The sequence below is a fragment of the Eleutherodactylus coqui genome, chromosome 3, assembly GCF_035609145.1.
Source record: "Eleutherodactylus coqui strain aEleCoq1 chromosome 3, aEleCoq1.hap1, whole genome shotgun sequence".
Lineage (NCBI taxonomy): Eukaryota > Metazoa > Chordata > Amphibia > Anura > Eleutherodactylidae > Eleutherodactylus > Eleutherodactylus coqui.
Window position 1 is genome coordinate 69,735,749 of NC_089839.1, and position 27,281 is coordinate 69,763,029.

General features: G+C 42.7%; 1 protein-coding gene across 2 annotated transcripts in view; it reads right to left on the minus strand.

Moving 5' to 3' along the window:
• SANBR (SANT and BTB domain regulator of CSR) overlaps positions 1-27,281 on the minus strand; it is a 55,828-nt gene that overhangs the window by 14,881 nt on the left and 13,666 nt on the right. For both annotated transcript variants that reach the window (XM_066595729.1, XM_066595727.1), the window contains exons 4-12: positions 22,539-22,725; positions 16,686-16,779; positions 10,026-10,264; positions 6,149-6,207; positions 4,766-4,926; positions 3,812-3,898; positions 3,611-3,721; positions 1,505-1,628; positions 709-846 (exon numbers count right to left, since the gene is read on the minus strand). In XM_066595729.1, coding sequence (XP_066451826.1) covers positions 709-846; positions 1,505-1,628; positions 3,611-3,721; positions 3,812-3,898; positions 4,766-4,926; positions 6,149-6,207; positions 10,026-10,264; positions 16,686-16,779; positions 22,539-22,725 — 1,200 coding nt within the window. The remainder of the gene's footprint in view (positions 1-708; positions 847-1,504; positions 1,629-3,610; positions 3,722-3,811; positions 3,899-4,765; positions 4,927-6,148; positions 6,208-10,025; positions 10,265-16,685; positions 16,780-22,538; positions 22,726-27,281) is intronic.

Sequence of the window (27,281 nt, forward strand, 5' to 3'; positions counted from 1 at the left end):
AAGAGCGTTTCTGACCCCCGTTCCAGGCCTCTCACCAGCAAAGCCAGACTCCTACTGTACACTGATGAAGGGCAAATACCCTGAAACAGCTGTCTGTGCATGGGGTCCGGCGTAGCTTTTAATTCCCAGTCATTGTTACAAGGCTTGTATAAAAAGTCTGACTTTGGCTTGAAGGAATGCTGCCTTCCAATAAGTGGCACTGTGGAGGTATTATTTCATCTCCCTCATTTGTAGCACTGTCGAATCGCATGAAAATTGCATAATTTTGTCGCCCGTGTGAAACTGGCCTTAAGGGAAAATTTCTTCCCTGCGGTTCTAAGTTTAGTTCAGTAGAAGGTCAGGAACTGCAGACCATTGTTGCAAGATTAAATGCAGCAACAACTTATGAAACATACTATGGTATCCCCATGGAGTAATGCACATTTAAGCAACTTCATACAATGACATGAGTGAACAAGACAATGCAATGGGATAATTTACAGAACACGATGTGTGAGAATTCTACATCAAATTGACTAACAAAGCAAAATATTTATGTGTTTTTGACTTATTGTACCTACATAGTTTAGGAAAGATGTCTGTCAAGTTCAACAGTTTTCTTGACAATTTAGAAAGAGTCTAGAAAAAGGAGGCCTGTGTGCACTAGTGAGCTATAACGCAGGTATACACTGCATTACCAAGACACATTGCACTTATAACAATTCTAACCTTTGGAAGCTGCGCAGGATCAAATCGGAGGACTTTTTGGTTACAGCAGGGATACGCTCCAGTGCCCGGAGAATTGAGTGGATATAAAGCCTGCTCAGAATGATACTGACAATGGGACAACTCATTCAACAGGAACGTCTGAAAATGAGACATAAAAGAATTGATAGCAATATTTTTCGCAACATATTGTGAAGAATCCTAATAAAATGGGGTAGCGAAAAACAAAAAAGATTACCCTAAAATTCCTACTAACAGAATACGTACATACATGACAATTCCCAATATACAGTATTTGCAATGTTCTATAGTTTGGGTTCTATAAGTTGCAAAGAAAATGTTAATTTAATTTGATTTTTAGGCATGTTTGTCAATTCTTAATGCAAATGACTGCTTCAAATAAATCGCAGTGGGTCATTTAGGTGCGGTCATAAATTAATAACAACAACAGCTTACTAAGGCCTCATGTCCACGGGCGGATGGGATTTCGCATGCGGAACCCCGCAGCAGAATCCGCCCGTGCCCGCAGCAGAGGACACGGCTTACCCGTCCGGGTCTTCTGCGTGCCTGTCAGGGTCTTCCATTTTCTTCACTGTGGAAGTGTGCGAAAGCGCTGTCCTGCGCTGCTGCCGCACATGCGCAGTGGAGTTTTGTTTTTTTTAACTCCTGCTTGGATGGAACATGTGAGGCACTTTTTTGGACACCTCTGTATGTGTGATTCAGTGTACTGTCAAAAGCCAGCTGTATGGAAACTAAACTCTCAAGAAGGGCCAACTCCAAGATACATCCAACCACTCACCTGCTTACATCTGGAGCAGCTAAGCCAATTTATAGTGCCCCACAAGCGCCAGTAAACATCTCGCCAAGACTTCAGCTCCTCAAATAAACTTGTCAGGTATTCATGAACATCCCAAGCTTTGTCCCTGTAGATTCCATGTAAACCAAGCAAAGAGTTTTAGACATGGTGATCTAAATTACGCAATGTACAATTACTTGGCAACTATTGCAGTAGAATATATGAGAGAATTTAGCATTATTCAGAGTTCCTAAGTTATTTATACATACATCACTTAATAGCGAGGGAAGAATTTTTCTTTCCAACCTCTATTTTTTGTAAAAGGTAATTTAAAGGGGTTGTCCCGCGCCGAAACGAGTTTTCTTTTTTTTTCACCCCCCCCCCCCCCCCCCCCCGTTTGGCGCGAGACAACCCCGATGCAGGGGTTAAAAAAGAACACCGGACAGCGCTTACCTGAATCCCCGCGCTCCGGTGACTTCTTACTTACCTGCTGAAGATGGCCGCCGGCATCTTCTCCCTCGGTGGACCGCAGGGCTTCTGCGCGGTCCATTGCCGATTCCAGCCTCCTGATTGGCTGGAATCGGCACGTGACGGGGCGGAGCTACACGGAGCCCCATTGAGAAAAGGAAAAGACCCGGACTGCGCAAGCGCGTCTAATTTGGCCATTAGACGCCGAAAATTAGACGGCAACCATGGAGACGAGGACGCCAGCAACGGAACAGGTAAGTGAATAACTTTTGATAACTTCTGTATGGCTCATAATTAATGCACAATGTACATTACAAAGTGCATTAATATGGCCATACAGAAGTGTATAGACCCACTTGCTGCCGCGGGACAACCCCTTTAATAGAATAATCTGAAGAATATATTAGTAGTTAAAACCCCATTTTGAAAAAAATGACAGATGTTCTATATGATATTTTAATCCCTTAGTGTTTTTCCATTTTTGTTTTTTTCTCCCCCTTTTAAAAAAATCATAACTCCTTTATTTATCCATCGACGTCGCCGTATGATGGCTTATTTTTGCAGGACGAGTAGTATTGTTCAATGGTGCTATTTAAAGTATCATATAATGTACTGAAAAACTTAAAAAAATATTCTAAGTGCAGAGAAATGGAAAGGGTAAATAATGCATTACTTTGATAGATAGGACTTTTACGGATGCAGCGATAACAAATATTAATTTTTGTTTTATTATTTAGATTATATTATTATAAATATGGCAAAAGTTTTTTTTAACTTGTATTACTTTTTTTTTAAATAATTAGTAAAACTTTATTGTTCTTATTTTTACTTTTTTTTTTTTTTTAGTCCCCGGAGGGAACAACAACTTGCGATGCTTTGATTGCTTCTGCAGTATGATATAATGCCATAGCATTATATCATACTGCAATCCGGCAGGCAATCTATCAAGCCACCCCACGGGCGTGGCTTGATAGCACTCTGCCATGACAGCCCTGGGGCCTTTCAGAAGGCCCCCAGCTGCCATGACATCCGCACGGCTCCTTGCGATCTCATCATGGGGAGGGGGGGGGGGCGTATAGGACCCCCGAACATTGTTTAGGGGATTTAAATGCCGCTGTCAAAATTGGCGGTTGTGAAGGGGTTAACGGTGGAAGTTACGGGAACAGGGTGGCACAAAGAGATCAGCTGTTTTGGTAATCCCAGGCACCTTTCTAATCATTTACTACACTAGGTGCGATGGGGTCAGGGACCACCGTGCTGAAGATCGGTGGAAATCTCAGAGGTGGAATCTGCATTCATCAAAAATTTATGGTATGTCCTGTGGAAATACCATGTTTAAAATGAGAATATCCCATTAAATGTATGATGCATTAGCCATGCATCATACATTTATACAGTATATTCTCCAAGAAATGACCTCGTGATCTTGACTTAAGCAGATGATCCACCTCTAAAATGCAAGCCAGAAGAAATTTGCAATGAAAATCAGATTTCTTCTTTGCCCTGTTCATTAAGTGAGCAGTAGAACTGTCAAGACGAGGATGAGGTCTGTCTCAGGTCTGTTACGCAGTTTAGCCATCTCTCAAAGGTTATTTGATTCTCATACTGAATACTGCAAAGTAAAGTCTGCTATTAATTTACCTAATGTGAAAATACACAATATTTCCATATTGGTCGATGTTGATTTTCCCAGGTAGACAGGCAATCTTCTGTTCAACGTCCTTTGTCAGCAGCTTCTTACACAAACAACATCTAAAACGGAATATTTACACAGTAAGTCAATCTACACAACAGCTACATTTACCAGGGTACCAGAAACGTATATTGTATGTGGGTATTAACCTGTATAGAGTCCCAGCATTGGCAGGAGAATCGGGATTTTCATACTCTTGATCAAACAGTCTTTCAATTTTCTTGCAGAATATTTTGCTGCAAAATAGAGTCATATCATCAGCTTCGAAAACCTTTGCTAAATATTTGTATTTGAGAGCACATAGTTTTCTAATATTAGATTTGGTTTTTCACGTGACAAGCTATTTAAAGCGATTCTGTCACCTGGTTCATGATGTCTGACTCGGAGCTGAGCTCCAGGTCACGGGGGCGGACCATGCTGGCTTCGCTCTGTCGTGTCATACAGACCGGTAGCTCTCTCCCCTTTTGTGTAATGGGAGAGAGCTGTCAGTCCGCATGCTGTGGGCAGGGGAAATCCATCGTGGCCTGCCTCTGTGATTCAGATCTCAGCTCCAAGTCAAACTTCATGACCCTGGTGACGGAATCCCTTTAACCCTTTCCAATCCACTGTCTGACGTCTGAACACGTACTGATTGAAGGCTGTACAGCTCCGATATCCGGCAGGGTATTCTTACTGTATATTACTGGCCGCTCTGTTGCTGTTGTCAGCGGCCTCTCCAGCATGTTCCATACAGCAGTACTGGCTCTAGCCAACAGATGGCGCCATTGTAAAATGGCAGAAAGCCGTATAGGAAACTGTGAATCCAAAATTGGATTGCAAACGGTTAAATTCTGCCAGGACTTAGAGAAAGACTGCGAGTCCTGCACCTCCTACTCCAAACAGTGATTGACAGCTCTCCTTGTAAAAACTCACCTAGAGGACCTGTCAATCACTCGGTGTGAAGAAGGTTTCACATATTTTCTCTCTGATTCCTGGCAACATTTAAACAGCTATTGAATAAGTTAATAAAGAAATATATATATCCCGAAGTTCAGAGTGTCCCCCTCTATTTTATGCTGTCAGACAGGAGCATAGGAGACCAGCATCAAAGTTTTGTTTTTCACCTCTTAAACTTGTCTTTCTTGTCCTTTATGTCATCTGCTTCATTGTGTGTGAAGAGATCTGTAATCCTTGTTAAGAGGTTTGCGTTGATGCAGTTCATATTGCATGGAGTGGCTACAATAGCACTCATGTTTTTGTGACAGTAGTCAATGCATTTTTCTACCTATATAAAGAAAAAAAAAAGAAAACAATAAATGCAATGGAACAATGTGCTGAAAGCAATACCTAATCTATCCTTTAGGCGCCCAGGACACTAGCACATTCGGGTCCGCGTTAATTTAACGGACAGCACACATGCCCACTATACTCTATGGGGCCTTTGTTTTCACGTGGACCTCATCACAGACAAGAACTAGGCCATGCAAATAGATAGATCTTGTTATTTATATAGCACCAACTTATTCCTCAACGCTTTCAGGTAATTATTTATTATCACCAAGTTGGGTACTGATCTTACCCCCACCAAGCTGGGTACTCATTTTACAGACCTCGGAAGGTTGGGAGGCTGAGTCGACCCTAAGACGGCTACCTTGCGGGGATAGAACTTGCAACCTTCAGGTCCTGAACCAGAGCTATGGACTGGATGTCTGCTGCCTTAGCACTCTGAGCCACAGGAGGCTCCAATGTGCAGGCTGTTTGTGTATCCGACAAAACATGGACAGGTGTGCATGTGGTGTCCTATGCGAGTTGCGCCCGAACCCCTCAGGTGCAACTCACACACACAGTAAGTGTGCGCCTGGCCTTAACAAAGCACACAAGCTCTCGGACTTGTACTTCGTTTATCAGGTCTATAGGACTATATTGTGGCTTTTTAACACTGGTGCTCACGACTTACCCCTACGTCAAAAACGCAAAAAGGATAAGGCAGACTTTATGCATGTGATGTGGCAATGTCCAAAACTATTTCATTAATGGAAAGAAGTTTTGATCCGCTTTATTTCAACGTATAGGCTTTAAATTACCAATGAAACCTTCTTTGCGTGTATTGGGCCATATGGACTGCGTAAAACAGGAGGTTGGCTGCAGGATGCATTTGGCTTGAAAACCGATTGCTAAACACTGGTTAGAGGAGTCTTCACCATCCCTTTCAGAATGTATTTCTAAATGTATTTCTAAAACTAACTGACCGATTGCCCTTGAAAAACATACGTTATATAGATTTAAAGAGGTACCCTTACTACATTTGAAGACCTATAGGCTAAATGAGTAGACATGTGGGGATTGGTTCTAACCTCACTGCATCAGCAATATAGCCCACTCCCCCCCAAAGTTTATTTAATCACTCCAACTTATTTCTCTCATTGATATGAAGCTTTCCTCCTCCGACCAAATTATTACCTGCTTATATAAGGGAACATTAGACAGTTAAGACTTTATTTGCTTACCAGTGAATCCATTTTAAGAAATTCAGATGAAATCAGTATTGAAATAACATTTCCGGGCTCTGTAATAAAAAAAACCATTTACATTTAGATAGTTCATTATGTAACATATTTTTTAAAGTGTAACTTAAAGAAAGTACTAAGTTGTGATCGCTGGAGATCTTGGTGCTGAGACCCCCATTGATTGCGAAAATAAAGCAGGCAGAAAGGCTCATTGGAGTGCTGCCACTGCTCCCTAGCTAAACATGGGCCCAGAGACTTTCCATTTGGCTCATCTTCGGATGAGCGCTTCTACTGCTTTGTTCTAGTCTCACAATCTGAACCCCAGCTATGACATGTCAAACATTTTATTGGTTGGTTTATCTCCTACAATCTTGCTTCTAGAAGACTGCCATTAATTTTGCTTTCTGGTGGACATAATTGGAGGGGTGACTAAACCTCACTTTAAGTCATATGGCTTTCTAATCATTTCTTAGTGAGAACTTCTCACTACTGTAGATAATGCATCCTTGAGATACTCCCTCTTGATTTCCTTACCTCCCTAACTGTATGAATATCATACCTTCCAACTATTTCAAAGATACAGAAAAAACAAGCGAACAGCGCCTCAGATTTGGCAACATCTGATAGTGTTTTTCATTTAAATGTAGATGAAGGGGTCTCCCCTGGTGCCGGGCGGGAGCTCCTAGGGAAAGGACAACCCGCCAGCACCTCCTTAATAAATCGGGGCCATTTGAGCCCATAACTCAGGGCCAGATTTCTTCCCGATCTACCAAGAGCGGAGATTTTTCTCTTTAATTTGTTTGTTAACTATTGTTATCTGAGATTACAGAAAATGCCTATTTTGTTATAGACACAGCACTACTTTTGTCCATATGGCATGTCAAAAGTTTTTTGACTAGACCAGTTACACTTTAAGTATTTTTAGACTGTATAGTGCCAAACATAAAAACTGAGCCCCCGCTTCCTTGTAGACTAATACCTAACAATTACCGGTGCTAGAGTACAACATTTGTGAACTGAGGGTAGCTTTACATAAAACAACTATAGTCCAAATAGTTGCTGAAAATACTCGCTACAGCAATGTGTGAGCGTCTGAACGGAGTGACTGATGTTGAATTTCAGAAAGAGAGAGACTGGCTCCATAAATTGACTTTTCAGGTGATAGTTGACCCATGTAAAGCCACCCTAACGCATTAGTTTATCTATTCAGAATCTGTAAGAGATTTACCAGTCATTAACCCCTTCCCGCTGTAGGACGTAAGTTTACGTCCTGGCAGCAGGGTACTTCCCGCAACAGGACGTAAACTTACGTCCTAGGGATAGCACGAGATCACATATGATCCCGCGTTATCCCGCAGCGGGAGCTGGCTGTCAGTCACAGCCGGTTTCCCGCTGCTACAGCGGGGGGGTATCGGAGATGCGCCCCCCCGCTGTTAACCCCTTCCCTGCTGCGATCTAAGTAGATTGCGACAGGGAAAGAGTTCACAGAGGGAGCGCGCTCCCTCTGTGTCTCCGGCCGGCTCTCACGATGTTATCGCGAGAGCACGGCTGGTTGCTATGGCAACAGGACGCCGGATACCAGCGTCCTGTACTGCCATAGCCTATGATCGCTATAGTAAGCAATAAGGCATGGCAGGGAAGAAGCCCTGCCATGCATTATCGCAGCGATCTGAAGTGTAACAGTAAAAGTTCCTCAGAGGGACACAAGTGTTGTAAAAAAAAATAAAATAAATAAAAGTTCAAAAAATAAAAATGTCAAAAAAAATGTCAAAAAACCTTTTTTTATGCTTTTTCTCCTATTAGCATAAAAAAAATGTTAAAAATTAAAAAACCCACATATTTTGTATCAACGCGTCCGTAATGACGTGTACAATACATTGAACATGCTTTTTATCCTGCACGGCAAAAAGCGTAAAAAAAAAAATGCTAAAAAACTGAGGCAAAATGCTAATTTTTAGCATTTTGCCTCCCATAAAGCGCAATAAAAGTGATTAAAAAAACGTATGTACCCCAAAATGTTACCAATAAAAACTACAGCTCGTCTCGCAAAAAATAAGCCCTCACAGAGCTCCGTACATGGAAAAATAAAAAAGTTATAGCACTTTGAATGCAGTGAGTTTAGAAAAAAATAAGAATTTCCAAAAAAAAGGTGTTTTATTGTGGAAAAGTGAAAAAAACCTAAAAAAAAAATTTTTGGTATCGTTGTAACCTTACCGACCCGCAGAAAAAAATGTGTTGTAGCATTTATGCTGCATAATTAACGCTTTAAAAAAAAATAAAAAATCTATGGCAGAATTGATGCGTTTTCTCTTCCTACGATCATAAAAAAAATAATAAAAGTTTTACAATGTAGTCTATGTACCCAAAAATCTACAGTTCACCACGCAAAAAACAAGCCCTTATAAGGCCGCGTCGACGGAAAAATAAAAAAGTTATGGCTTTTGAAAAATGGAGATGGAAAAATACCAAAAATCGCTTGATCCTCAACGCCAAAATAGGCTGTGTCATTAAGGGGTTAAAGAAGGCCACAAAGACATTTTTCTAAAAATATAATTTATTACCTATCCAAAGCATTTGGCACCCCCGTTCGTTGGACCAGTAGAATCCCAAAGATGGGGCCCCCCTCCATGATCCTACATTTATCACTAAACTTGTGGTTAGCAGATAAAGGGGTTATCCCACAAATAACATTTAAGTCATCACTTTCCTGATAACAGAAGAGGATGAATGCAGCAGTCTAGGCATTTACTTGCAGAATACATATTTCTTAAATTAAATTTCTAGCAGTTTCCCAGATTTCCGGCTTTGGCCGTCCCATGCTTGCTGTCTAAACATAATACTGTTAATACTGGGAGAAAGCAGGAAGAATTATGTGTACAGTGAATGCAGGGGGCAAACATATCAGGAAGTCTGTTAAGTAAAGCTTCAGCCAACAGCTGTAGAGCAGGAAGTGATGTCAGAGAAGGAAGGAAGGGGGTGTGGCTTTGGCAGCTTCTTCTGTGCAGTCCAGTAACATGAAGCCATTTATGTTCAGGACCTCTAGCATGCACAGAACCTTGGAAATTTGCATTTGGGAAGCAGGACTTAACAACCGAGTTTATATTACTAATTTTGACAACTGACCCTGAGTTTCACTTTAAACATAAATGTAGAATGTTATCAGCAAACGTGATGCGTGCAAAGCCTTAATTGTGGAATCTATGTTATATGCATTGTTTACTTTATAGTATTAGGCCTCATGTCCACAGGCAAAAGAAGAATTAAAATCCGCAGCGGATTTTAACTCTTCTCCTGCACGCGAATCCGCACCCCATAGGGATGCATTGACCACCCGCGGGGTAGATAAATACCCGCGGATGGTCAATAAAAGTGATTTTTTTAAAAATGGAGCATGAAAAAATCTGGACCATGCTCCATTTTCATGCGGGTCTCCCGCGGGGACGGCTCCCGCGGGCTTCTATTGAAGCCTATGGAAACCGTCCAGATCCGCGGGAGACAAAAATCAGATTTTACTCACCCGATCCGGTTCTTCTCTTCGCCGCAGCGCCATCTTCTCTCAGTCGCGGCCGGATCATTTTGCTTCGGGCCGGCGCCTGCGCGGGGCACGTCACCGACGTCATCCTGCACATCCGCCGGGCCGAAGAAAGAAGATACGGCCGCGACGCAGAGAAGATGACGCGGCAGCGAAGGAAGGATCCGGAGCGGGCGGGAGGTAAGTTTATTCTGATTTATTCTTATTTTCAGCGCTCATGTCCGCGGGGCAGAAGGGACCCGCTACGGATTCTCCATGGAGAATCCGTAGTGGGCCTGATTTTCCCCGTGGACATGAGGCCTTAATAAAACCAAGAATTATAAAAAACAACCATCACAGACTAACCCAGCTTTGGTACATCCAGCTGTTCGCTTTCAATTGAATTCCGCTTCACATATTTTATCAGCCAGTTAAAAATTTGCACATCACAATGGACAGAGATGTCAACTTCCTCCCATCGCTGGGCATCTGTGGATAAATATTCTGCAAAGTACTTCATCTCAGAGATGAGCAGATCTCGCGGGCACACAAAGTCTTCTCTTAGGTTCTTGGCTTCATCACATACATGGATGACCATGTTTGGCCTTCAAAAAAGAAACACAAAGAGCAGTTCTTATCCATCATGTGCTAGGGTTTGTGTCTATGTTAGGCCTGCAATTTCACTTTTTCATACTAATAAAGATGCATAGGATGCCATTACATATTAAAAAATTGGAATTATGCGCACCTCTATGTATAAACACTACCTCTTTCTCTAAAAATAAGACAAGGTCATATATTAATTTCTGCTCCAAAAGATTTTACTTTTTACTTGTATAACTGCCTGGACACTATTTAGATGGACTTTTTTTTATTAACTGTAACTTGGGCTTATTTATTTTCAGAGTAGGGCTTATATTTTGACCATCCTGAAAAATAATGCTAGGGCTTATTTTGGGGGTAGGTCTTATTTTCAGCAAAGCAAGGTATATGTATGAGACTCCAATGTGTTTGTGAATGTGACTTTTATAGGAGATATTATAAGTACATTACTGGCTGTATATACATGACACTAAATGATAACTAGTGTGATGATTGTGTTCTTGGTCTTTACAGACAATCTGCAGGAAACAAGCAAGCCAAAATGATCAATTCTGATAAAGTTTATGTTTTTATATAAACAATTAAACTGATTGGGATTGGCCTTGAGCAGAGACGTAACCTGAAGCTCCTGGGCCTAAATGCAAAACCTGTAACAGGGCTCCCACCTATAATGCTTTATTCATAGTACTGGGCTCCCTATATGGAGAGCAGAGGCCTTATGGGCCCCCTAAGGCTCCTGGGCCCGGGTGCAATCGCATCCCCTGCATCCTCTATAGTTACACCAGTGGCCTTGAGTATAAATTATGTGTCTAATGTCTTATAAAAAAGGAGTTCCATGAAACTAATAGCAAAAGCAATGATAATTATAAGTTAACACATATTATTTTGGATCCAACAATGATATGGAAAAGACACACAAAAACATTTTTTCTACAAAAAATTTAAATATAAAAAAAAACAACATTTCAATGTAAAATACTAACCAAACTTTCAAGAGAATGAACCTGCATGCCTGTCTCCCCATTAGTTACCATATCCCAAGATACTCCCAAGAGGAACTTCTAGCTATTTCTGTTACAAATCCACACCTAGATCCTATGAACCACATTGGTGAGGTATCTACTAGTTATTGGTGAGCAGCAACTAGGTAAGCAATTTGGGCAGGAATGATCGCATGCTTTCTCTGGCTGCACCAGTCTTGGGTTCGACAACATGAATTACTACTTGTGATTTATTTATGTTCTTGGTTCGAGGTATGAAAGGATACATTGAAATAAAGGTTTACTATTGGCATTGCATATCACCAAGGTGCTTTTCTAAATTGCTACATGTTATTTCTGCCTGTAAAACCAACCACAAATTTATTTTCACTCTCCATATAGATATAGATCACAATTAAAGCTTCATTTGACTCAACAACAACCTCCTTAAAGACCCATCATGCCTGGCTGACATAACAAGGACAATAGAGGTCTTTCTAGAGGCTCACACGAACGACACGACCCCGGCACTAATTAAGTGGGAGGCTTTAAAATGTACCTTGAGAGGGATATTTTTGTCCCACGGCTCTAGACTTAAAAAAGAAAGATCACACAATATCAAACAACTGTTCCTAGAACTGGAGACACGCGAGACGGCCAACAAGGCTCAGAAGTCAGAGACATTATTAGCAGAAATAATAGACATTAGACATAAAATTCTAGCCATACTAGACCAGAAATACCTTACACATCAAGGATAGATTCAGGGCGGGCTATTACGAGTATGGCAGCAAGAGCGGGAGGTGGCTTGCAAGGGTCCTACGCCCCCGAACCCCCCAGACGAATGTCATGTCCATCTGGGATTCCTCCGGGAGCGAGGTCCACGCTCCGAGCGAGATCTTGGAAGCTTTCAGGGCCTATTATTCCGATCTTTACAACATCCCCTGTTCTGAAGACTCAGAAGCCCCCCCCCAAAAGGAACAAATTGCTCAGTACTTACAACAAAACATAAACACAACTATATCTCAAGCCGAGGCGGAGTCTCTCGAGGTGGACCTTTCTCCCACGGAATTATCTCAGGTCATACGAGATCTGAAGTTAGGGAAAAGCCCTGGCCCTGACGGCTTTACACCTAGATTCTATAAAACCTTTGGGGACCAGTTGGCAGAAATCACGTTAACCGCATGCAATTCAGTATCTCGGGGATGCCCATTCCCCCCCCCCCCCCAGGCCCTGCAGGCTAACATTGCGGTAATCTTGAAACCAGGGAAGGACCCTCGCTCATGCAAAAGCTATAGACCCATCTCCCTCATAAATAGCGACCTAAAAATCTTTTCAAAAATTTTGGCAAACAGACTAAACCCCCTTATCCCGTCCCTTATACATGTAGATCAAGTTGGGGTTGTTACTGGCAGACAATACTATGAAAACTATCTCCCTAATCTACAAAGCTCGGAATTCCGGTTTCCCTTTGTGCCTTCTCGCGATAGACGCAGAAAAGGCCTTTGATAGGGTGAAATGGACCTTTTTGGAGTTGGTACTGGGGGGGTGGGTCTAGGCTCAAGGGTCCTTTCCTGGATAATGTCCCTCTATAGCACTCCCTCTGCGCGGATCAGGGTCAACGGCCTCCTGTCGGCGCCTCTCCAGATTCGAAATGGCACCAGGCAGGGATGCCCCCTTTCCCCTCTCTTATATATACTAGCAATGGAACCCTTGGCGGAAGCTCTGAGGAGGAACCCAGATATTCGGGGGATGGTGGGGGGAGGCAGGGAGCACAAACTATTCATCTTCGCAGATGACTTACTACTGTACGTCACGAGCCCTAGTAGCTCGATTCCTGAGATTAAAACGAAATTTACCAGATATGGGAACCTCAGCAATTTCAAAATCAATCCCCAAAAATCTGAAATCCTAAATATATCCTTGCCAACCTCAGAGGCTACCCAGATGAGCGGGTCACTTCCATATACGTGCAGGAGTGACGCAATAAAATACCTGCAGGAGTGACGCAATAAAATACCTGGGCATACATATCCCAGCTGATCCACAAGACATCTTTAACCTAAACTATAGACCGTTACTATCATTATTTGAGACGGATCTAGAAGGCTGGTCTTAATTGCACTTATCATGGTTTGGGAGGATCAACTCCCTTAAAATGAATATATTGCCCAGGATTTTGTACGTCTTCCAGACTGCGCCATATGATATCCCCAGGAGCTTCTTCACCATACTACAAAAAGCCTTAGCAAAATTTGTATGGAAGGACCTTAAACCTAGAATTAGCTACAAGACCCTATCTCGCTCTATGTCGTCCGGGGGAGCAGGCTTACCGGACCTCGAACTCTATCACAAGGCAGCTATAGTGAAATGTATATTAGACATATTCCACCACCCAGACAAAAAAGCATGGGTGGTCCTGGAATTAGATCAAAATAACCTGAACCAAGAAGGAGGTTTTTGGATCCCCGGGAAAATAGACTGGAAAGGGCAGGGGGTGTCCCCCTTGGTGCTGCATCTAATAAGAGTGTGGAGGCGAGTTACCAGGAACAGTAAGATAGCAAGTGTACCTGGACCCCTGACACCACTCACAGGAAACCCCCAACTCCCGGCCACACTAACGGTAAAGACACTGTCCATTCTTCCGGACAATCCTAAACCACAAACCCGGGGGGTGTGGGGGTCAGGCGGTATGCGCCCACTGAACGATATTGCTGGAAACCATAGACTAAAACCGGGTGCGTGGATGCAATATCTACAAGTCAGGAATTATTTGAGCTCGCTCGAGGAGTCCGGGCAGCTAAACTCGTACCTAACCTCATTCGAGGAGATATGCATGGCCCCCATCCCCCCGACCCACGTAGTATCTCTGCTGTATGGATTGTTGCTCGACGGTAGGCAGAGGGTGTCGCGCCTGTCGTGGGAGACGAGATGGGAGGAAGCGATCGGGAAGCAGTTCTTTGAAGAGCTCTGGAGCAAAGCATATAAGCTTTCCCACAAGATGTCTATATCAATTAAGGTCAAAGAACTTCAACTACAAGATTATCTCACAGTGGTACAGGACCCCGGAGAGACTCCATAGAATCGTTCCTGACGTTCCGGAGGAGTGCTGGAGATGCGGCCTAGAGGTGGGTTCCATGCTACACATATAGTGGTCATGTCCGCTAATCGCCTCGCTCTGGGGGGACATCGCCGGGCTATATAATAAAATGTGCAGGTCTTCACTTGTCTTGTCCCCTGAGATCGCCCTCCTCTCCATGCTGCCAGGCACTATATCGCGAATCAAAAAAGGCCTCCTAAGACACTTCATTGTGGCTATGCGGCTAATCATCTCACAGCACTGGAGACAAAGGGGAGAGATCCAGAGATCGACATGGGTAGAGGCTATGGAATATATCAAACATATGGAAGAACTCAGAAATTCAGACTTAGAGCCTGATGGGCCACGAGCGGTCACAGGCGACATTTGGACCGTCTGGATAGACCTTAAGGGATCTCCATCCTTTCGCACATGGCTGGTCGATAGTTCATTATGAATGCAAATATATTGGGTGAACTGAGGAGGAAACGAGAACCTAGATCGGGCATCAACCGTCAATAGGCTCGACCTCATGTCGCCCATCCATGCAAAATGATGTAAGGAGGTAGAGGAAGACCATATTCCTTCCCCCCCCCCCCCCCTCATCCCTCCTTTTTATCATCTCCTATCATCTCTCTTTTCATTTCTTTCTCTTCCCTTGTTTCCTACCTCCCCTTCCAGGTTTAACTTCTCCCCCCGTCCTATTCTGCTGTTAACGTCTGTTAATATTTGTGTTTAATCGTTCATATAAAATATCTGCATTGCATTTCTCTAACAATTTGAAAGTGTTTATATAGTTCAACTGAAGGCGTGTGGGGGCATGGAGGCTACCGGAACCCGCAGTAATAACTAATCACAGTGGCAGATAGGGGGTCAAACTAGCGGAGAATTGGGTGGAGGAGACCTGAAGCCGAGTAGATCACACCCCAATGGTAGTAGAATTCACATCTAGACCCCCAGCAGATAACCACATACGGCCCGCGAGGTTCATGTCCCTTGAATTTCAGTTAGAGGTCCCAGCGGTGGCCTCCCTCGCCTCCTACTTGCCCAACAAATGTCATATTGTTCCATTTTCTTTATTGTATTCAACAATGCAAAGCTGTTTCCGAAAACTAATAAACCTATTTTGAAAGAAAGCTTAATTTGACAAGACCACAACTAAGTAATGAAAAGGAATATTTGTCAACCAAGGACTTCATCTATCAAAACTGCCTTGACTATAATGTGGTCATATTATCTATAGGAACCAGTCCATGTTTCATTAGTGCAGTTTAGAAATTGCATGCTGAAGTTTTTGGCATACTCTCATTGTACAATACCCCAGTATATAGACAGTAGTACTTTAAAAAATCACAGTCTAATTTTCATAACATTTAACCCTTTCCAATCCAATTTTTATCCTGGTTTTCCTAGGAGGCCTACTCTTTTTCTGCTGTTATACAACGGCGCTATATGCTGGCTAAAGCCAGTATTGCATGAGGTGACACGTTGGATAGGCTCCGACAGCAGAGCGGCTGGCAATATACAGTAAGAGAGCCCCGACGGACATCTTCCAACATCGGAGCTGTACAGTCTTAAAGGGGTTGTCCCGCGGCAGCAAGTGGGTCTATACACTTCTGTATGGCCATATTAATGCACTTTGTAATGTACATTGTGCATTAATTATGAACCATACAGAAGTTATCAAAAGTTTTATACTTACCTGCTCCGTTGCTGGCGTCCTCGTCTCCATGGTGTCGACTAATTTTCGGCCTCCGATGGCCAAATTAGCCGCGCTTGCGCAGTCCGGGTCTTCTGCTTTCTTCAATGGAGCCTCTCGTGCAGGATGCCGGCTCCGTGTAGCTCCGCCCCGTCACGTGCCGATTCCAGCCAATCAGGAGGCTGGAATCGGCAATGGACCGCACAGAAGAGCTGCGGTCCACGGAGGAAGAAGATCCCGGCGGCCATCTTCACCGGTAAGTATAGAAGTCACCGGAGCGCGGGGATTCAGGTAAGCGCTGTGCTGTTTTTTTTTTAAGTCCCTGCATCGGGGTTGTCTCGCGCCGAACGGGAGGGGGGGGGGGGTAGAAAAAAAACAACCCCCGTTTCGGCGCGGGACAACCCCTTTAAATCATAATGTCTTCAGATGTCAGACAGTGGATTGGAAAGGGTTAAATGAATAGAAAGAGAAGACGTTAGAGCCATTGCTATTGGCATCATACTTTTCCCATGATTTACTTATGGTTACATCTTTGTAAATAACTATTATATTAGAGGATTAGAGGCCATATCCTGGAGGTCTCTTCATATACCAATTCACTGGAACATAGTCAAGTGGCATCAGAATGACACAAGGACATGCAACTTTGCATAACATTTTCATACCCCTGGCTTCCTTCTGTACTCTCTTCATCCATGGAAGAAGGCGATTTAGCATTTTCTGAAGGACACTTTCTTGTTAAAGCAGCACTAGATCTCCCTAAATACAAGAAATAGAATTGTCATATTTCATTATATAACTTCTGTATTTGGAACACTGAGGTGTGTGACATACTCAGGAAAGTCAAAACGGGCAATTGCACAGGGACTTTCACCTCTCAGCTTTAAGGGAGAAAATTTCTTCCTCACTGTAATCTGCCAATCAGAATAATCCCTGAACCAACAACCCTTTTCAAGTTATTAACGATTATAACATATACCGTATATACTCGAGTATAAGCCGAGTTTTTCAGCACAAAAAAATGTGCTGAAAAAGCCCCCCTCAGCTTACACTCAAGAGAGGTTAAAAAAAAAAAGTCCTCAATACTCACCAATCAGCCAGAGTCTGTGTACCCGGCGCAATGCTCTCCCCGGCGGTACGGCTAGCTGCTGCATTCTTCTCCCCGCTGTCTTCTCCCTGACTTGCTTTTAAAATCCCTGCCGTCAGCGCTGTAATTGGATCGAGCGCCGGCCAATCACAGCCGGCGCTCGATAAACCAATCACAGCCAGTGATGTCATTCTGAATGGCTGTGATTGGTTTATCGAGCGCCGGCTGTGATTGGCCGACGCTCGATCCAATCACAGCGCTGATGGCGGGGATTTTAAAAGCAAGCCAGGGAGAAGACAGCGGGGAGAAGAATGCAGCAGCTGGCCGCACCACCAGGGGGAGCATCACGCTGGGGACACAGACACCGGCTGATAGGTCAGTATTGCTATTTTTTTTTTACCTACTATATACTCGAGTATAGCTCGGCTTATACTTGAGTCAATAAAGTTTTACCAATTTTTTGTGGTAAAGCTTATTGACTCGGCTTATACTCAGGTCGGCTAATACTCGAGTATATACAGTAATATTGCAATGCTCAAGAAAACTTTGAGGCTTCTTTTGAACTTTTATCAATTTTGCCATGACCTCGTCCTCAGGCAGAGCGTTTCATAGTCTCACTGCTCTTTCAGTGAAGAACCCCCTTCTATGTTGTTGAAGAAATGTTCTTTCCTCTATATGTAGAGGATGCCCCTTGTTACGGTCACAGTCCTGGGTATAAATAGATGATGGGAGATCTCTGTATTGTCCCTTATTTATACATAGTTATTAGGTCACCCCTCAGCCGTCTTCTTTCTAAACTAAATAATACCAATTTTGATAACCTCTCTGGGTATTTACATAAAGACAAAGCCCTCCCCCTTTCTGGTCTTTAAGATCCCTTCTGAAAAAATTGTAACCCTGTAAGTTCATTGCCCAGTCACAGCTTTCATCCAACCAGGTCTCCGTTATTCCCACTGTGTCGTAGTTTACCTCAGTCATTATTACTTCTAGTTTGTCTACTTTATTGGTCAGACTTCTAGCATTACTCACCATACAGTTCAAAAGGTTTTGGTTATTTTTAAAATTATGTGTATTCCTACTAACTGATCTGCCAGCCCTAACTATACTAACCCTTCCCATCGCTCCACCCCATTTCCATTACTTAGTTCCAGGTCATTGTCTACACTGTCTTCCCCCCCAGTCCCTAGTTTAAACACTCCTCCAACCTTCTAGCCATCTTCTGCCCCAGCACAGCTGCAATTAGATCGAACAATTGGATTTCAACATGCCCAATCCTTTTGTTCTTGGGGAGATATGCCACTGCCAGAAATATCTAGCAGCAGTTTAGGGTGCCTTTACAAGGGCCAACTATCAACCAAAAAATTGCTCAAAAGAGCGATTTTGACCAACAGTTGTTCCATATAAACGAAAGATCCAACAGGATACTGAGTAAGAAATTGCTCATTAGTTGCTTTGTACAAAGCAGCTAGTTAGCAACTTCTCACTATATAAACAGACAATCATTCATCCATGAATGACTGACTGTTCACAACAAATGGAGGTGGGCAGCCAGAAGAGATCTCTGGCATGCTCCACTTCAATTCACTGAACGACTATATCTCCTGCAAGAAAGCACAGAAGCAATATTCCTATTCAGAATACATGTTGGGTGAGCTGAGTGCACATGTGTATGGAGGGGAAGGGGGTTGGTTCTTAGCAGAAAAAGCTGTTCAGTCTACATAAAATGTATGGCTAGCTTAACCCCTTTCCACTATGTGACGTACATTTACGTCATGCAGGTGCAGGGTATGTATGAAGAGAGATCGTGGGGGGCCATCAGCTGTTTATTAAACGTGGCTGATAGCAGCTAGTAACCCTTTAAATGCCGCTGCCCCCTCCCGCGTGAGATTGCAGGGAGCCGCATGGGTGTCATGGCAGCCGGGGTCCTTCTAAAAGGCCCAGGGCTGCCTTAGCAGACTGCCTATCAAGCCGTCCCTCTGGGGTAGCATAAACCGCCTGTCAAGTCTCAGTATGCTGCAGGATCGATCAAAGCATCGCCAGTAGAGATGAGCGAGCGTACTCGGAAAAGCACTACTCACTCGAGTAATTTGCTTTATCCGAGTATCGCTGTGCTCGTCCCTGAAGATTTCGGTGCCACTGCGGCTGACAGGTGAGTCGCAGCGGGGAGCAGGGGAGAGCGGGCGGGAGAGAGGGAGAGAAAGATCTCCCCTCCGTTCCTCCCCGCTCTCCCCTGCAGCTCCCCGCTCCGTGCCGGCACCCGAATCTTCAGAGACGAGCACAGCGATACTCGGATAAAGCAAATTACTCGAGCGAGTAGTGCTTTTCCGAGTATGCTCGCTCATCTCTAATCGCCAGTTGTGGTCCCCCAGGGGGGCTTTAAAAAAAAAAAAAAAAAAAAGAAGTAAAAATAAGATCAATAAAGTTTTATTAATTGTTAAAAAAAAAGAAAAGTAATCAAAGTTTAAATCACCCGCTTTTGCCATATCTATAAAAATGTAAATCATAAATACATATTTGGTATCGTCGTGTCCGTAAAAGTCCGATCTATCAAAGTAGTGCATTATTTACCCCGTATGGTGAACGTCGTCTGAAAAAAAAAAAAAAGAACGCCAGAAATGCACTTTTTCAATCACCCTGTCTGACAGAAAAAATACAACTTTTTGATTGCTTTTTATTGCATGTATTCCAAAATGTAAACTACAGGACATTTCTGAAAAAATGAGCCCTAGCAGAACTACGCTGACGAAAAAATAAAAAAGTTATTGCGCACAGAAGATGGCGACAGAAAATAATTTAAAAAAATTAAATGTCTTTGAAAAGAAATAAAGGTAGTACAGCAAAAAAAAAAATACAAGTTTGGTATCGTAGTAATCGTATGGACCCATAGAATAAAGTCCTCATGTCATTTTTGTTGCAGTTCGTGCGCCGAAGAACCAAGACGCACTGAAAGATGGCAGAATGTCATTTTGTTTTTCATTTTACTCCACTTAGAATTTTTTTTATGTTTTTCAGTGCATTATACGGTACATTAAATAGCACCATTGAAAAATACAACTTATCCCGCAAAAAACAAGCCCTCATACAGCAACATCGATGGGTAAAACAAGGAGTTATGATTTTTTAAAAGGAAGGGGGGGGGGGTGGAGGAAAATAATTGTTCCACATGACCACTGCTGTCCTAATTTTGAGACTTCCTCTGATCTAATGACCATAGTCAGAGACTTCTAGTTGTCTTGCCCTTCCTGTCTCAGCCACATGAATATTTAGGAGCTAGGCGGGTGGTCAGGACCAAATTACTAATAGTTATGACCAGGCACAGTTCTAACCTCAGAAGAGGATACTGCATGCTCACTAACACAGCCCAGCCCCGCTGCCTTCTCCCTCTAGCTGTTACTGCTTTGATGGCTGCCATGTGTTGGGAAGTAGAATGTATTACAGTGGGTAAGTGAGCAATAAGATTACATTTCTGGATGGTGTGTGTAGAGTATACATAACATCTTATCCCACAGCATTGGTATTCACTGGAAAAAGGATCTGGAACGCAAATGAGTATATTACACTGTATGGGCAATTTACTGCGGATACTGTGCATGTTTGTCTATGCCAGCGTTTCCCAAACTGTTCTCTGCGGAGCCCTTGGGGCTCTGCGAGAGCTTCTCAGGGGCTCCAACCAAGGGTCTAGGTCCCTGCTCTACTCATTAGTGTAGCAGTGTTCGGACAGACTCTTGTGAGGAACAGGACCTGCGGTGGTATATTAATGCAGATCACATGAGCCAGCTCCGGTCATTTGATACGCGGTGCTATGCAACTGCAGGTCCTGTTCGTTTATCCCTTCACTCCAGCCTCTCCGGACACTGCTGCAGCGGTGAGTAGAGCGGGGACCAATGGCATGGGGACAGCAATAGGGGGGAGTCCATTACTACTGTTGGGGCAGCAATAGGGGGCAGCCCATTACTACCGTGGGAAACAGCAATAGGGGGGAGCCCCGTGACTCCCGGGGTACAGCAATAGGAAGGAGCCCAGGTACTACTGGGACAGCAACAGGGGGGTCACGTATTACTACTGGGGCTGCAATGGGGGTCACCTATTACTACTGGGGCTGCAACGGGGGTCACCTATTACTACTGGGGCTGCAATGGGGGTCACCTATTACTACTAGGGCAGCAATAGGGGTCACTATTACTACTGGGGCAGCAATAGGGGTCACTATTACTACTGGGACTGCAATAGGGGTCGCTATTACTACTGGGGCTGCAATAGGGGTCACCTATTACTACTGGGGCAGCAATAGGGGGTCACAATTACTACTGGGGCTGCAATAGGGGTCGCCGATTACGACTGCGGCAGCAATAGGGGTCGCTATTACTACTGGGGCAGCAATAGGGGTCGCTATTACTACTGGGGCAGCAATAGGGGTCGCTATTACTACTCGGGGCAGCAATAGGGGTCGCTATTACTACTGGAGCTGCAATGGTGGACACTATTACTACTGGGGCTGCAATATGGGTCGCTATTACTACTAGGGGGTAATACAGGGGACACTATTACTACTGGGGCCACCAATATAGGAGGTCACTATTACTACACAGGGCAGATTTGCTGTGGAATTTACAGTAGCTGTAGCAGTAAAGTAGATGACATTTTCAAAATCTCATCCACACTCTGTGGAAAAAATCGGCACAAAACCTGTGCGGATATTAATATGTGGTGCAGGATTTAATTCCGCAGGATGTTAATTTTAAATATAATGTATATCAATAGCCAATCCTATGCGCCAGGGTTCCGCCCTGCTTTTTTTCTTTTAAAAACAGCCCTGACCTTTTTATAATGACGAAGGTAAAAATAATATGCTGTGATAAGCCACTCCCCTAATCCTCCCTTGACCACACCCCCTGTCCCGCTTTGGGGCTCCACGGGAAAAACTTTTGCTTAAAAAAGGACTCCATTGCTGAAAAAGTTTGGGGACCACTGAGCTAGAGGAGTATCCTTGGTTTAGTGGGTGGGCTTTAGTATTCATGAGCTGTGTGTTGGAGGAGGACCCAGAGTGAACAGGCAGAGATGCAGCCCAGGGGATTATGGGAGATGTAGTAGAGAAGCACAGGAAGACTTTGAACAGGAAGTACTGATGTAAACAGCAAAGCACAGTGGGTGATGCAGTATGAGGAGAAGCGCAGGAAAGAGATGAGGGATGGATTTATTATAGCACTATGATATAAATTATGACTATTTTGGAATTTGACTCTGGTCTCAGAATATCCCTATACTTGGCAGACAATATGGAGAAAAAGCAGTATAGAAAACTTCACACGGCTGATGCGGAGAACACACATTGGGGAGAAAATAAATTTTGGCTTTAAATTTTACAAAGTGCGATGTGCTGCAAATACGTTTATGTCCCGAAGTTTAACTGTGTGGATTCAATGCAGTTTACCTGTGACAGAGTTGGTGCCTTGTCCTGCTGCCACATCCTCAGGTTCTTCTGCCGGGTCAAGCAGGGAAGATTTGATATACGTGGCCAGGCTTTCCAGAGGTATTCCTCCTGTTGCCAGCAGTGGGTTGTACTGATTATCCACAGGCGATGTCCCACTACTTTTTATTTCCTCAAATCTTTTGGCACACTGAGAATACAACCATAGAGATCATTACTACAAAAACGCAACAAATACCACTGATACATAAATTCTATTATTTAATCATGGCCTATTTTAGTGAAAATTGTAAACGTATGAGGGGGTGGCACAGCTTCAGGCCTCATGCCGCATGCAGCAGATGTGTTCTTCATCCCCACGGGGACACGGCAGCGGCGGACAGTTAAGTTTTTTTTTTTTTTTACACTAAAATTCTTGTTTTTCAAGGAAGAGCTTATATGTAAAGCCCTTCCCTGAAAAACAATTCAGGGGTGCCGGCAGACCATTGTCTTCAATGGAGCCGCCGGCAGCAGCAGCTCCATTGAGGACAATGCGTGCATTCCCTGTGATGCATGCATGTCCTATCTTTGCAGACACACGCCTGTAAGGCACGGACATGTGCACACACCATAGGGAATGCATTGGTTTTAATAGAAGCGTGTTTTTGTGCGTACATAAGCCACCCTAAAAGGCAGTGTCCTGAGCACCCGGTAACTGCCAGAAGGAATTCCTACGGATCAAGCAAATGGATTACTGTGTAAATAAGCTTTGTGTAAGAGAACGCCTAGTCCATTGATTTACCAAGAGAGGGTCTGGAAGAACAGAGGATATCTCCAAATCCACAGATCCAGAACAAATTGAAGACAAGGTTTTATTTAAACATTTTTATGAACTTGAACATCTATTACGTGAAGAAGCTCAACGTGATCTAGACCATAAGTTCCTCCAGATCCATTTAGATGAGAACATTATGGCAAGAGGCCTAAATTTATAAATGATGCCTACATTTATTGAGGACATGTCCTTCACCAAAAAGTGGGATCTTATCCTACATAACTGTAGTAGAGACTTATCATTACTGAGTGAGAAACGAAAAGAGCTTACTACTGCATTTGGTAACTGCAACTCCTAGTCCTGGAAGCATTATCATACATTTAGAACACATCTTCAATTCAACAGATGTGATAGAATCCTGTCTAAAAGGATAATTAATGTTGAGAAAGAAATCCTCCATAAGAAATTAGATAAATTGCATAGAGACCAAAATGACTATAAGACAAATAATGTGCAATTTTGGAATAGGAAATGATCATTCTAATACTCATCTTCCAACAGAAATCAGAGAAAACACAGATAACAGCATAAGAACAAAAAAAAAATGAAAAAAACAACACACCGAAACATCAACCTATGATCACCTTCCCTTATAGACACAAAAAAGTCCACCTCCTCTTTCTCTAGATTAGACTAAAAAGCTGATCTACAAGCCCTGTACTAATTCTAACAACAGCAAAACCAATACACCACACACCATGTCATAGGAGGAAAGGCTGGAACCCTCTTCATTCAAGGTAAACAATTCTAGGTCCCTGCAAAACACAACTTCTCATGCTTCACCAGCACCGATCATCACCGCAGAATAAAGATAAAGAGACCTACTATCTGAAGAAATCATAACGGCACCTTCATTATCCTTACCACCTACATTTTTCCAATGGTCCACAAGAATAAATCCACTCCCAGCAGACAGAAGCTGGTCACATTTGTTCATAAAAGAGTTGTGCCTTATTCCCAGGTTTTTGGTTCATACTAGTCCCTGTCTGACACGTCCACCCACGGGTTGAATGTTATCTGGGTTGTCTGCACTCACCATTTCATGCATGAACTAGTCCTGCCATTCCACCTTTATAAAGAAAAATGTGGATAACAAACTTTTTAATCACTGCAGCTAAAGTCTATTGAGATAGCTCTACCAGTCCTTTTCTCTTGCGATCATCTACCCTCTTTACGGAACCAACATTTCTTTAAAATCTGGTTAAGACCAAATTTTAGACAACATCAATTTCTTTTGATTCTAAACGTTTTATACAAACAAAAAGGGACCCCCATCGCAAATTTATCACGTCCGGTCTAAAAAAATATTAAAGTCTACAAAAGTCATATTGACGACTTAATTTTTCGCATGGGAAAGTTCAGGAGAAGGTTTTAATGCTTTTAGAACTTATTTAAACCCAAATCCTTTTCTATTTGCTCTTTTACAGAAAAATATTGGGGTAAGTATGGAGTACGAATTAAGCCACGAAGAAAATAAAATGATCACAAAGACATTTTTTAAACCAACTAAAACCAACAGCTTTTTGAATTTCAAAAGCGCACATTACAAGAAGTAGAAAACAAAACCTACCCCAAGATCAAGTCAAGAGACTAAGACATAATTGCACAAAAACAGAGGATTTCATCCCACAAAGCAAAATTATTAAGAACAGACTCAGACAAAAACGATGGCACCAAAACTTAATATATCGGGATTTAATAGAGCCAAAAAAGGAATCCCTAGAAAAAGGAAAAGATGACGATCAAAAGCCCTACAAGTTTAACCTTAATTTCATTATGACTTACAACTTCTTACATTCTGTTGTCCGCAGTATTTTAGAAATACATTGGCAGATCCTTTTGCAGGAACCATTTCTTACACAAATCATTCACTTAAAACCTTGGATTACTTTTGAAAACTGTGTTCTTTCAAAAACATCTTAACATCCGGTAGGTTAAAAAAACACCAGAAGAAATCAAACACTTCCTCAACACTTGTGTCCAAATATAGTAGGCTGTTTTAAATGTAGCAGAATGTGATTGTTCTCAGTAAGAGAAACCAGTAATCTCCTACTGAGAACACAAACACTTTACTGGTTAACACGGAACCAAACCTTTTTTTCATATTAAATGTAGAACAAAAACCTGTAAATGTTATTCAAGTATCAAGAACAGGGTAACTGCGTTCACCAGCTACACCATGAATTTTGTAATATTCCTACCACAATGTTCTTGTCCCCTCCAGTACGTGGGTCGCACCACGTAGTACTTATGATGTAGAATTAACATATACAGGTCAAATGTAACAGATGGATTCTGAACCACAGTGTTTCCAGTCACACGACTCCTGTACATAACTGCAACTTCAATGACTTCTCTATAATTGCTTCGGAAGAAATTCCACCAAAAATTTCTGATAGGTTTGGAACCCTCAAAAAAAAGGGAAATGCTCTGGACATATAAAGTAAACACTTTGGCTCCAACGGGGCTTAATAAAGGACTGAAAAATGTTTTTTATAACTGATATAACTAATTGAAATAAAATCATGAATAAACTAAACTAATACAGATTTATGTTCATTCATAATACTTTCCACATACTCTAATTAAAAAAAATCCTAAAAATTCATTTCCTTACATCCTCTCGTTTTGTCTGTGCTCGCCATTCTCCCTTTCCCGTTAGTATCACCCCCATTGCTACATGCCCACTACTGTGATATACCCACTAGAAAACCAACTAACTCCCCCACCATTCTTACATCCCCACCTATTCTACTTGTTATACACGTAGATCTGTCTTATTCCTCAGGGTTCCCAATCCAGATTCTACAATTCATCTACTAACCTATTTCCCAATAATTAATTTTGATCCAGTCCTATCTTTTCATAAAGCTCATGTTTTCTCCATTAGTAATGGTATCTTCATAACTCTTTATCTTTCCAATGAATAAATGTATTACTACTAGAGATGAGCGAGCACGCTCGGTAAAGGCAGATACTCGAGCGAGCATCGCTCTTCTTGAGTAACTGCATACTCGTCCGAGCAAATGCAAGGGGGGGGGGGGGCAGCGGGGGCGAGCAGGGGCCGGGGGGGATCTCTCTCACTCTCTCCCCCGCCAACCCCCTGCATTTGCTCGGACGAGTGTGCAGTTACTCGAGAAGAGCGATGCTCGTTCGAGTTTCTGCCTTTACCGAGCGTGCTCGCTCATCTCTAATTACTACCTCTATTGCTGCAATTTCTCCTTAAACTATTCTCATCCCCTTCTTTTTTGTTTGTATTTTTTTCCCCTTATTTTTTCTAAAACGCTATCCCACAGGCGCCTAAATTATATGTCACCTATAAATCATATGCATTCACTCTGCCCAGTAAGGTCCATTCTGTCATATTTAATGATACATTCTCATCCTTACTCCAACCCTCAGTCCCTTATTAGGTTCAAGTTGCCCTTACATTATTGCATGCATTAAATTCTCAAACTCATATTGCACAATTCCTGTGACTCTCTGAATAACATCCACATCAAAACGCCCCAATTCATTACAGCATCCCTCTTTCCCCAAACCTTTTCTACTTTATTAGCCCATACTACTAGTATTAGTTTCCCCTACTGAACTGCAGTAGACAACCAGATCCACAGCTCAGACTCATTCCATGTACTTTCTCATGAAGTATCAGGAGCTGGCTACGAACCCCTGTTCATTAACATTCTTATAAGCTTGTTACTCATTGGGTCCACTATCTCTTTTATTTTACGGATAAGAATACCCAATCACAAAGAACTAGATCGCCAATTCAATCTCACACACATAGTATCAATGCAATCCTAGACATCGATTACCAACAATATAGTTTACTACTTTTCACACAGGTTCAAAGTTAAAGGGACGCTGGTTATACTACGTGGATGTGGCAGAAAGAGGAAGCTACCACTGGCTGCCACCAGATTCCTGAG